Source organism: Brienomyrus brachyistius, chromosome 15 (genome assembly GCF_023856365.1).
Source record: "Brienomyrus brachyistius isolate T26 chromosome 15, BBRACH_0.4, whole genome shotgun sequence".
Lineage (NCBI taxonomy): Eukaryota > Metazoa > Chordata > Actinopteri > Osteoglossiformes > Mormyridae > Brienomyrus > Brienomyrus brachyistius.
In genome coordinates, this window is record NC_064547.1 from 7,770,893 (window position 1) to 7,784,417 (window position 13,525).

Below are 13,525 nucleotides of genomic sequence, written 5' to 3' on the forward strand. Positions count from 1 at the left end.
TTGGATAGTAATTGTGGCTAATGATCAGCATCTTTTTTATTTTTTAAATATCCATCCATCCATCTTGTCCTGTTCAGGGTCACAGGGGGTCCGTAGACCATCCCAGAGGTTATCGGCACAAGGCAGAGAACCCACCAGTATGGGGCGCCACTCACACACCAGTCACTCACGCAACCACCATTTGGTAGCTCTAGTCAGCCTCTGGAAGGTTTTGGACTGTAGGGGGACACCAGAGTAAGCTGAGGACAACCCACGATGACAAGGGGAGAACATGCAAACTCCACACATATGGGGCCATGGCAAAGACTCGAACCCTGATCTAGAGGTGTGAGACAACAGTGATAACCACTGCACCACCATGCCATTAAGTCATGTGTTTTACTATTAAATAAATGTATTTATCAAGTTAAAAATTATTATAATAATTATAACTTTTACAGTGAAATATGCAGACACTTTTAGAAATATTCAATCATCCAGAACAAAGGGGAGGGAAAAACCCATTTTTATTTACTTATATAGAATGACCAAAGTATGTGCCTTTCTCTTCATTATAGCACACGATTGTAGTTCCAAGTCATCATTCCTAAGTACACTGTACATAATTAAGCATTTCATTGGTGTGTCTTGGATGTTGAGGTTGTATTTGCATAATGTAAAAGGCCCGTTAAATCTCTGCAATCATATCAACTGTGAGATCTCCATTTGGATATAGCTTTATCCAATGCAGATGGATAATCCATTAAGGAAAGGCAACTTGTGGTATAATTAATTTCTAATTGCACTTTTCATATTCCCTGGGTGACATCATGCATGCTTATTTTATGTATAGCTTATGGTAATAAATGCTATTTGTTTATTTTTTATTTTTTTATTTTTTTTGCAAATTCATTCACTTCCTGAGGAAAGTGGTTGATTTTATAGTTAACCAGGGAAGCTGTTTTGTTTCATGCTAATTACACCAATAACTTCTTATATGAAGTGCGTACGTTGCTTTTTCAACTGTCTGACTCAAAATCTGCAACATAGAAGTTGTGCTCATTGTAGCCAGACCAGTCATCCCTTCAGCTCAGAAACAATAGAAAATATCACGTTTCACATCAATACGGCATCCAGAAAGTTGACGGCAGAACTGAGGCCAACAGGGGTGTTGCTGTGACGGCAGACGGCGAGAAGAAGGCAGGAATTGTGAAGCATCACTTCATAGCTGCCACTGCCGGAGAAGGGGAGCATCCCACTCGGAATGGACGCATCGTGGAACGTCACACTTCAAAGCTAATCTCCCGAGAGCGGCTAAAGAGCGGCTCGGTGGCCAGTAGTGTGTCTGAATAGCTGCGTTGCAGATGCGTGGAGCTCCTGGTGGTCCTGATGGCGACTTCATATGGAGGAGGGGCCTCCATGTTCCAGCACGATGGATTCATCGGAGGGCTGAAAGAAGAGGGCTCCAACGGAGGGTAGTCAAAATCCTCCCCGTAAATTCCACATCTTTGCCTCTCCAGTGTTCTAGAAGAAATGAAAATGAGAATTCCATCCAGTTCAATTCCTATTTGCATATTTCCATCCTGATAATTAAATATAAGAAATTTCTTTGTTTCCTATTTAGGACAAATCTTTACCTTTTCATTAAGCACAACAGGATGGGAAATGTGTTTATGAGAGCTTGTAATTAATACGTGGCATAAAATTAAAAAATGTCCTAATCAACGATATCATCTACATTCTTTTTACTTTAAATGGGTTGCAAGAATGCTTAAGTCACTTTTGTCATATGAAAAAATGATAAACTTCAGTTAGCTAAACACAGATGTTTTTCCTCAAGTAGTTGACTAATATGGATTTATTCTTTATTTAATACCTATCCATACCAGATTCGACTGAAAGAGAGCAATGATAATGATGTGGGTGCAGCCTCTGTCCCACCCCCCACCTTGACAAGGAAAAGCAGTTAGAAAATGAAAGGATGATGATCTCTAAAAATGCGTATATTAAAATGTATATAGAATGTAAACAGGAAAATAATATACTACAAGTCCATTTAAACTGATAATAAAAAGAAAAATGTATACTATATATTTTTTTCTTCATACAAACACAGAGCTCACAACTCATGACTCAAAGAAACAAATTTTTTTTGGGGTTATGAACTCGGTTAATCGTTTAACAATCTAAGTACAATTTTTATGTGCAATTTCTAAACGTGTTGAGGACAAGTGATTCAATAACACCGTCAGCTCGTCAGATGGACCAAAAGCAATGCGAAAAGTAATGAAGCGAAATACAAACAAAAAGCAGAAGTATGACTATAAGCTGAAGCCTGTTAAGTATTTTTTTTCATGCGTTTTTTGAAAGGTAATAACTATGTATTTTAGCTTATATTATTAGAAAAGATTTTCTGGTCAGGTAAAAGTGGCTTACAACGTGGGTAACATTTGAGGATGCGAAATAGCAGTAAAATATAAGCTACAGTAAGACAACCCATGCAACTAACCTCTGTAGCAGAACGGACTGCGATTCGGGGAAGTGACTACCGGGCGGAGGGGTGAAGAGGACGTGGCTGTAATCGTCGCCGTAAGGGACTTGGTTGTTCTTTCCATTCATAGCCCAAAAAAGTCCTAGGATCAATAAAAGGGCCCCGAGCACAACACAACAAAGGCTAAACGCATGATTCGTGGTCTTTTCTGAAGCCAAAAACGCAGTCGCCCCACCAGTCGCTATGAGGAAGACGCCGATGAATATAGCGCCATGGTGTAACGACGGCATTGTCCTCCAAGGATGCTGGGCGACCTGAGGAGAGGATTACCTCTATGGTGCGGTCCCAGCCGGACGCATTTCCATGGCTGTGCTGATGTCTGACCGTCAAGCGTCGTATAGACTTTCGCTGTGGTTGATTTGAAACCGTATAATATATCATAGACAAATCCTTAAATATTAAACCGGTATTTTCGCATGTGTAACATCCTTTTAAAAGAATAAATATTATTAAGGAATGCAAATTACAATGAAAGTACTTCTTTCCCGTTTCTCCAGTTTTCCCGATCGTTAGGTATCTTGTTATGTTTTCCAGGTAGTACACGATCATTTAAAAATGTCTGGCAGCGATCAAAAGAAAAAGTCAAAACAGTTCTATATTTTATAACTCCATTTGAAGTAGCCTATATTAATAAAATGCTAATGGTATATTTTCTTCAAACTGTATGTCGACGGAAGCATGTTGTACGGAAAGAGATGAGCTTGGGGGAAAAACTACGGTCAATTTTTTGTTTTATTTTCGGTCATATTTATCTCATGGTGCCTAATAGAAGGAGCCAAAAGAAATAGGTATTACAGCGCCTGCTGTCAAATTGCCGTTTGGCTGTTGAGTCGTTGCCCCGCCCTACGGACTACTTGGATGAGTAAACTGTTATTATAATGTCATTCCATAGATAGGTATAAAGTGACTAGATTAAGTTTAACCAAACTGTATTTCGGTTTAATATGGTAGTCAGTAACCTGAACGGAATTTCTGGAATGCGGAACATCAGCCATAATTGTTTTTAGTGGTAAAACTCCTTGTCTGAGGTACTTCATCAGTTGTATTAATTAGTTGTTTGGGCTCGAAACTCATTATGGGCTGTTATTATTTCAGAATAATGGAGCAGGACAAAAGAGTCCTTCAACAAAAATTTCCGACGCTTTTAACATTAAGAATGCACCTCTGATGTATCGTGTATTTTCATTCATATTCTGAAAACACACACACCTGATGCCACTCTAGGTAGCCTCTTTACCAAGGTGCTTAAATGATCAAAAATATGAATCAATGGCGATTAGGTAAACTTAGGTAAAATCTGAAATATGATTATCGAATACCTGAGTACACCAACACTGATAAGCACGGCGTACAGCCTACTGTTAAATATGAGCGATTAAGGTTTTGTTTCAGCCTAGTCAGCTCATCGCATAAACTCACTTTTCTTGCAGCCCAGAAATATTGCAAGATTCATTAAATAGATACATTTTAATTTTGAATAAATTTAAATAAATCGTATATTCTAATTCATTTAAAAATTACAGCGCACGTATAATCTGAGTTAGATAATTAATTCATTCAAAAGAGGTGAGCTGTTGAAATGGTACCCCACCAAAGATTAAAAAAGGTAATGCACGTCACTAGAGTAATCCTAAGAGAGGAAGTGAGTAAGCTTTACCTTGACTTCCACTTGCTGTCGGTGGATGTTTTTTAACAGCTAGGAAGAGATCTTCAAGCAGCTACCTTTTACCAGAATAATTTAATTAGCTAAATGTTGAGGTGGAAACCCATCTCAAACATAAGCTTGTTTTTGGTGTAATATATCACTTATTTTTGTTATGCATCTGTAACCTTTTAAATTTGTATTGGCAAATGGTTGAGGTGTTTTTGTTAGGAATGTTAGTGCTTGTACTGAATGCATTTACAGATGAGTTACCAATTGTAAATTGGTTATTGTGATTCATATTGGCAGGAAAATGGCTCTTCGGTAGCAGAGTTTCCTGGATCAGTTTCCTAAATGGTCTCATGATTGCAGACAATGTGGAGAACAACAGCTTAATGCATTGCTGCTGGACAGTTATAAACTCATTTGCTGGTCTTTGGGACCAAAGTCTAAAATCGCTGCCCAGTGAAAAATCAGATAGCCGTTTAAGCCATCTACAGCAGAAATCGGTGCTGTTAAACACCGTCTCACCTTTCCCTATTTCTAGTTTCCATATAGGCCCTATTGGTTTCTAGCACATTGATTTTGTAACAGTAGAAAATATTAACTCAACGGTATCAGCACTGAATTAATTCCGTCATTCTTTTGTGATACCTAAAATTGCACGTACTGTTCGGCAGTCAGTATGTGTTTGAGTGCATGTGCTCTACGAAAGGCAGGTGTTCGGGGTATATACCCCAGGCTGTCTAGGATAGGCTAATAATACAATAATGCTCACTGTCTCCAGCGTGTGAAGGAAATACAGTAAAGAAAGCCAGTCACTAAAGTGCAATAACCTGTCGTCAAATGCTGCTCGCCTTTCCAAACTGAAAGCTCCAGCATTTCTTAGCAACTCTGACCTGCCATGGATTTGAAACCTGTAGAGGCACCATCTCCTCTCTGCTTATGCTTAAGGTGGTAGAAGGTAATATTTTTACTGGGGGCAAAGTTTCCCTCCAACTCGTTCTTAGGTTTTTATAGATTTTATTGCCTCCACTCCAGTATTCGGATAAGAAGGGTGGGTTTCCTGGTCATTTTCTGTTAATTCTGGTGTCCCATAACTCTGGGTTACTTACTTTTGGCCATCCCATTGCAGGAGCAGTGTTATATTGATTACACGCACCGGATCACCATTACACTGCATGAGATGCTTTAGTCACATGGCTGTGATTGTTACGACAGCTTCCGTTTCTCCCCTCAGAGTCTCTTTGAGTATCTCATTTCCTGTGTTCCAGGCCAGAATTCCCTACTCCTGTTATACACAATCGCCATTACATTTAGATGTATTTATTTACCGGACACCTTTATTCACAGCTGTCAATGAGCCAACTACACATAAGTCTGGCTGGGCTGAGCTCCCAATGAATGAGCGGTAGGAGAGGAAGTTAGCATCAGAGATATACAGCATGTTCCTCGGAATCTAATCACAGACCTATTCAAATCAGTGACAAGTGCAAGAATGGGAGCATCCGGAACACACAAGAGTTAAGGGATCGCAGATTAAGACAGAACAGGTCAGTGGCTTGAGGTATTCCAGCAACAGAGGAGTGTTGAGGCATTGTTGAAGGTCAAGAGGGACTCTGCTGACTGGATAACACTGTCAGAAAAAGGGTAAAGTCCTGGTACAGTTTTGTAACCCAAGGTACAAACAACAGTAATGTACCCCCATGCTACAAACATGTTAATTTCTGTACTGTGATAGCTACATTTACCTAGAGCTAAGGTACAAATTGGTACTTTTTTTCCAAAAGTGGATAATTCTAATAGCAATTTGCATCTTCCTTGTTTTAAACCTTTAAATAGTTGGCATTTTCTTACAAGTAAAAGGTCATAAACCATTCTTTGCTTGTATTTGTAAAGTGTTGAAATTGATGTTGATTTTACCTTTCACCAAAGGCAGTTTATACTTTGATGATTAGATTGTTTGATAGCTAGCACTTAAATTTGTACCTGTCAAAATTACAAAATTGTGTATAAATATATGATTTTGTCTGTTCATTTTTAAACAGTGTCGCTGGCCCAGCTGTGATTGTATGGTTCTCTTCTCGACTGGATAACATACATCTTACACTCTCTCTTGCAGCATCAGACAGCCAGTGCACAAGCTACAATTACCCACTGTGCATTTCTTCATATCATCGTCTTTTTAGCACTCTACGCTTCCCCCCCTCCCCCACCTTCGATCAGATAATGCTTAGTCCGACTTCCATTAGCATCAAGGAAATCAAGCGTGGTCTGGTAATTGCGCTTTTCCCCTTTTGAAAATGGCTTTGTGAATTATGTATGTTTTTTTTATTGTTATTATGATTATTGGACTTAAAGGAAAGAGGGCCTGTTTTGAAAATACACTGCTTTAATGATTCCTGATATTCAACATTACATGATCATGTTAGCAGTTTCCCCGTTCTCTGCCAGCACAAGTTTATACTTTTCAAAAATTGGAAAACAAAATATTTCCCATGAATCTTGCCGTTTATGACTCTCCTGCTGATACTGTTACAGAGTCTGGCTAAACAACAGCTACAGAGACAGACGACTCTCGTCATCTCCGGAGCGCACTCACAGCGCTAGAACTGCCCCCAAATTTTTTATGTTTTATAATATGCATCCTCCTAAGCTTCCGGAACTGTTTTTTTTCCATTACTAAAAGCCTCTTTTCTAAATCAATGGCAGATTCTGCAGATTCAGCAGCAATCAAATCCAAAGAAAAGTCATGTCATTTTTATCCAGCATCATTTACAATGCGCACTTCAATGCATTTTTAATATTAATATTTTACTAACAGAATTGAGATTAAGGTCATTTCTTAAAGGGAGAACAACCCCTAACTATAGACTACAATGTGCCCCCCATCTGTAAACTACAACCAATACACATATTCGCAGTAGATAGATTAAAAATATACCTAACGTTTCTCTTTTTTTAATTTAATGGACTGTTTACAGGCATATTAGGGGTTAAAATAGAGCATAAGGTATTCTTGGAGTCATCAGCCTCACCTTAAAAGGTGATAATTAATAATTAAACAAAAACAAAGTTCTGAATCCATTTGGAAATATGAGGTAAGATACATACTATATATACAGCATAACTTACACAAGGGCCATTTTCACTTTGCATTCTCATAGGTAATTATTATTGAAATATGTACTGGTCCTGTGTATTTCAAAGTATTTGAAAGATTTCTTGCATTGTGATTTTATAATTTTATAATTGCAATCTCTCCTCTCTCTGCCGGACAGTCCACATTTTTGGTCCCTCCCAACTCCTGCAAAAACGTGGACTGTCTGCAGGTCTCTGAGGACAGGACTGGGAATCAGATTGGGAATCCGGGAATCTTTTCAATGTTACCTTGAAAAATGGATGGTAGATCACTGATGACTCATCTTTGTCCAAAGCAGCTACAGTCGATCATCGCTGAGTCAGTCTGTTCTAGAAAGACAAAGGAATAAGCAATATTTTGAAAAGGCATTTGGTTTTTCTGAGACATAAAAGAATTTTAGTACCCTGTGTAGACCCTGCGTGGCACTGCCCAACTCCTTGGTGAGAACATCATGAATAGAGGGGTTTCAGTGGGGGAAACATGGACATGTTGTATGTGTTGTGGTGCGGCGTGGCACAGGTGGGAAATAAAGTCGAAGATCCACTTTCTTTTCCAAGACAGAGGAGTTTATTTGCAAAACAGATCACAGATCAAAACAGATCAGGGTTACATATGTGTGGAGTTTGCATGTTCTCCCCATGTCGTCGTGGGGTTTCCTCCGGGTGCTCCGGTTTCCGCCCACAGTCCAAAAACATACTGAGGCTAATTGGAGTTGCTAAATTGCCCGTAGGTGTGCATGTATGAGTGAATGGTGTGTGAGTGTGCCCTGCGATGGGCTGGCCCCCCATCCAGGGTTATTCCCTGCTTCGTGCCCATTGCTTCCGGGATAGGCTCCGGACCTCCCGCGACCAAGTAGGATAAGTGGTTTGGAAAATGGATGGATGGATGGATGGATGGATGGATGGATGGATAAGGGGGCAGGACAACGAGCAACAGATGGAACAATTAACAAGCAGGAACTCTAACAAACAATGAAACCAGAAAACCCAAACCACAAACCAGGATCACTACACTAAAATATAACAAGGAATCAAAAATACAACCAGGATTAGAAGTGAACTGGACACAAGCATTAGAAACCTAAGATAGGGAAATATAAAAAGTAAAACTGCAGGGAAACAGAAAATCAATAAAAACAAAATAACACATGACGCTGGCCTCAAACCAAAGGGAAACACACACAAGGGTCTAGACACACTAAGGCTGCAGGGCAAGTGGCAGGGAGAAGGACAGGATGGCCAGCGACACCTGCTGGCCAAACGGGGAGGAGACACTAAGGGTAGGGTCAGATGGGCGCTGACCCTGACAGTACGTGCCAGGGTCAGGAAAGTTCTGTCAAGTAACCAGAAGAGGGCAGACATGGACCATAAAATGCCTTATAACCATGCATTCATTTTCCAAGAAGCACATGATAATGAATAGAAAAATAAAAAGTAAAGGGTGTAATATATATGCTACTATAGCAAAAAAGCTAATTATTTCTGTATAATTAAATGCATGTTTGTCTATTCACCACTATTAACAATCTATCATGGGCTCCTGTGCAGTGCATCAAGTAGCATCATAATTAGTGAACTAGACTGATAATTGTTTTAAACACAGAAACACCATTGTACAGTATATATATATATATATATATATACATAGGGGGAGGCAGGGATGGTATGCTCAAAGTATATTGATAGTTCTTCACAAATCTTCAGCCAAAATTTATTAACAGGTGCACAGTACCACATATCATGCAAATAATTATCTAGAGAGTTATTTGTGCAGGTTGTGCATCTGTCAGTACCCCTGATACCCATCTGAAACAGGTTTTGTCCTCTGTAGTGTGCTCTATAAAGAGCAGTGTAAATTGTTTTTATAATGTCATTCCATAGATGTAAATAGGTGTGTAAAATGACTTAGATTAGACCAAACTGTATTCCGGTGTAATATGTTAGTCCGTAACACGAACAGAATTTCTGGAATGTGGAACCACAGCCATAATTGTGCTCAGTGGAAAAACTCCTTGTCTAAGGTACTTAATCAATTGTATTATGTAGTCTTTTGGGCTCTAAACTCATTATGGGCTTGTGAGTTTTAAATGTGAAGTTCTTCTCTTTACGTTTTTGGCAAAAGGAAGGAAACCAGGGATGCTGTATCAACCGTACTAAAGAGGAGAAGGACCACCTAGCATGTAATCTGCCCTCAGTTCAAAAGCCAGCATCTCTTATGGTATGGGGGTGTATGGGGGCAGCTTTCATATCTGTAAAGGCACCATCAATGCTGAAAGTTACTGTACATCCAGGTCCTAGAGCAACATACGCTCCCATCCAAATGCCATCTCTTTCAGGGAAGACCTTGCATTTTCCCACATGACAATACCAAACCACACACTGCATCAATTACAACATAATGAATTCATAGAAGAAGGGTCTGGGTACTGAACTGGCCTGCCAGCGGTCCAGATCTTTCACCCATTCAGAACATTTGGCGCATCATAAAAATGAATATTACGACACAGAAGACCTAGGACAATTGAACAACTAGAATCCTGTATCAGACAATAAAGTGAAAAAAAAACAAAAAACTCGAGCAACTCATGACCTGTCCCCAGACACAGTGGTAAATATGGCCTTGTCTAAACTTTTTTGAGACGTGTTGCTGCCATGAAATTCAAAACTGCCTTATTTTTTCCTTTAACATGGTACTTTTTTCTCAGTTTAAACATTTGATATGTTTTCTATGTTTTGTTATGGATAAAATATGGGTTTATGAGATTTTCATATCATTGCATTCTGTTTTTATTTACAATTTGCACAACGTTCCAAATTGTTTGGAATTGGGGTTGTATACTGGAAGTAAAATTATTCATTTTTTGATGTTTGGTAAAAAAACATTACTAAAAGCCTCTTTTCTAAAATATTAATATTAATTCAGATTAAGGTCATTTCTTAAAGGGAGAACAACCCCGAACTGTAGACTACAATGAGCCCCTCACCTGTAAACTAAAACGAATACACATATTCACAGCTGACAGACTGAAAATATAAAAAAATACTTTTCTCTTTTTAATTTAATGGACTGTTTAAAGGCATATTAGGGGTTAAGTAGAGCATGACGTATTGTTGGAGTCATCAGCTCATCTTGAAGGGTGATAATTAAACAAAAACAAAGTTCTGAATCCATCTGGAAATATGAGGTAAGATACATACTATATATACGGCATAACTTATACAAGGGCCATATTCACTCTGCATTCTCATGGATAATTAATAAAATATGTACGGCCCTGTGTATTTCAGGTATTTGAAATATCACCTGCATTGCGATTTTATAATGTTTTATAATGTTACAGCATACTGTAAAAACGTGGACTGTCTGTAGGTCCCCGAGGGCATGACTGGGAAGCGCTGCTCTTTTGAAAAGGCATTTTTTTCCCTACACTATTTAAACAAGTGAAAGCAAAATCCTAACATTTGAATAAACTCAGTTTACTAAGCAAAGACAGTAAAACGACTAAGAAAACTGATCGTGTCACGAAAACTGAGAGGCGGTGCTTCATACGTTTCTCAAAAAGCCTTGGCAGTTCGCCAGATTTTTTCTCCTCATCTTTCCAAATCCTCAGCAAATGTGTGGATGTTTTTAATGTGTTCACCAGCATCCAAATTTGGTCGTTTCTGCGATTAAGTATACATTACAAAATCAGCAAAAAAGAAAACGGAAAGGGAAAGTCATTATATTTTAATACTAATTATATTATTCTATAATGTCATATTACATATGTTGATTCAATTTGGAAATACAAGATGAAGCAAAACATTAATTCATAAGACAGATGAATATTATCCAGCATGATAATAGGCACTTAAGATGCAGTTACATTCTAAGCAATTTAGCAAGTCCTTTAACACGCATTTAAGTTACTGCAGCAGTATCCATAGGAGACGAACTTATCCCTGTCATCTGCAAAAATTTCATATGGTCCCTTAATGCCAACCTTAAAACTGAGGACTAAAACTGAGGTAATAAATGACTTCAGTTTGTAGGTGCCTTTGTCTAAACCAATTAATGTCTCCCAGCCTGGTCTTCAGGGACCCCCAGTTAGTTCCTTTTTCTGACCGGGAGCTGGGAGGGAACAAAAATATGGACTGTCTGGGGGTTCCTGAGAACCACGTTGGGAAACACTGATCAAAAGCATTCATTTGGGAAGTGTTACATGACAATTTAAAACAAATAACAAGAGCAAACAAAAGACAGCCGATATATTTAAGGACATCCCTGCTGTCATGTGATGTACCAGGTAGGTCAGTGATTAAGCTGTTTTGCCTGAGAACCAAACGGTGCCAAGTTCAACATTACAATCCTGTGTGTGTGTGTGTGTGTGTGTGTGAGAGAGTGTGAGTGGGTGTAATAACAAATGCTGTTGATAGACTTTGCTCTTCAGATTTAGAGCTCCTCGCATTAATACAAAAACTCTTTTATCTACTGCGGGATTTGACCATAGTCACAGGCTAATGCAAAACAAACCAAGAGTAAACTACACAAAGCCATTAGTTACCTTCAGAACACACATCCAGATGGATTTCTTATTGTAGCAGGGGATTTTAATCAATCAAACCTAAAGACAGTACAATACAATACAAACATTTCTGGGGTATACAAATCCTCCTCCACCCAGAGCTTGGGCAATCACTCCATGTGGCTTTGTTCCAAATCAGAAACAACCATGACATATACCTTCCACACATGACACAGACAGATGAAATGGCTTCTTTGCCCACTTTGATGGACATTGATTCTGCCAAAATAAGTATAACCGCAGGAGATGGTCATGTATTAACAGTACTACGCCATCAAGTCTAGCGTGTATTATACAGAATCAACACTGGCCACACAGTGGGACTAGGTGGAGTTTTCGGTGAGCGCTGATGGATTGTGCTGACCACCATGCAGAAGTCCCTGCAAAAAAATTCAGTATCTCACTCCACCAGGCTAATCTTCCTGCCTGCTTTAAACTGCAATGATTGTTCTTCTCACAAAATCTAGAGCACTGACATGGTGGGCTTAAATGATTATTGACACCCCAACTGCCATGAAGTGCTTTGAGAGTGGTACTAGTTCACATTAAAGCCAACACCCCCCCAGTCTTGATCAACATCAGTTTGTCTGCAGGCAAAACAGGTCAACAGATAATGCCATCACTTCATTCAGCCATAATTCACGTGGAACACCCCAACAAATGTTAATCTGCATATGAAGCTTCAACATGCGAACTTTCAAAGATGTCAACTTGATTGTCCAATAAATTAAAAATTGTTTAAATGGTTGGAAAATGTGCCGGAGTGTCAAATTCCAATGCAATTCTTGTTGGTTGTTAAAATGCACCTTAAACCAATAACAAAAATAAACCTTTAAAAGCATTTTCTTATGTAAATGTTTTTGATAGGAGTTGAGGAGAGACAGTAATGTGTAATGTAGACTAGCCCGATAATGGTAAACAGCGACATGGAATAAAATGCAAATGAAAAAGTGTTCTCAGTCGTTTCTTGTTAAAATGCACCACAAACCTACAACAAGAAAAACCTTATAAAAGCATTTGCTTATGTACAAATAGCTGTACGTGTACATGTTTTCGATATGAGGGCTGGAGCATCGTTAGCTGGATGCAGAACTTCCAGGTCTGGAGAAGGTCTTCCTGCACTGACTCCACAAGAAGACATCACCTCTTTGTCTCCCAACCAATGGGCAAATGCTACAGGGCCTGGCAAGTGCTCTGGCCAGACTCCTAGACTGTTATTGCTGCAGCCTTGGCCCGTTATTTTACACTTGACACATTGTTTACACACTCACCACTTTATATCTATACAATGTCTTTGTAAATCCTGGCCTTGTGTTTTATTTATAGTATATTTAATTTATTGCTGATTTGTTGTTTCCACACGTGCCTAGTTGTAGTTTGCAAACCCTTCAAACTATTTACAGGACAATAAAACATACATGCAAACTTGTTAGCGTGTAGACTTGCCTCGAACTGAAAATCTCACTCCAGCCAGCTGACCAAAGTTGGCGTTTAAAATTTTCCATGTATTACAATGGCAACTATGTGCTTCAAAAGATAACACATCTTTAGTTCGCTCAAGGTCGATAACTGCCTGAACATTTTGTGTTAGACTTTCGTGGGACGGGGAGTTGTGCGAGTTCTGTCATTCGTCATATTCGGGGAAAA

General features: G+C 39.0%; 1 protein-coding gene across 1 annotated transcript; it reads right to left on the bottom strand.

The window, feature by feature from the left end:
• Positions 1 to 489: 489 nt before the first annotated feature.
• si:dkeyp-51f12.2 (uncharacterized protein LOC100151460 homolog) lies at positions 490 to 3,277 on the bottom strand. Its single transcript, XM_048975966.1, has 2 exons — positions 2,489 to 3,277; positions 490 to 1,503 (listed from the first exon to the last, which is right to left on the bottom strand). Exons 1-2 carry the CDS (start codon positions 2,758 to 2,760, stop codon positions 1,263 to 1,265), a joined length of 513 nt encoding a protein of 170 aa, XP_048831923.1. The 5' UTR covers positions 2,761 to 3,277; the 3' UTR covers positions 490 to 1,262.
• Positions 3,278 to 13,525: the final 10,248 nt, after the last annotated feature.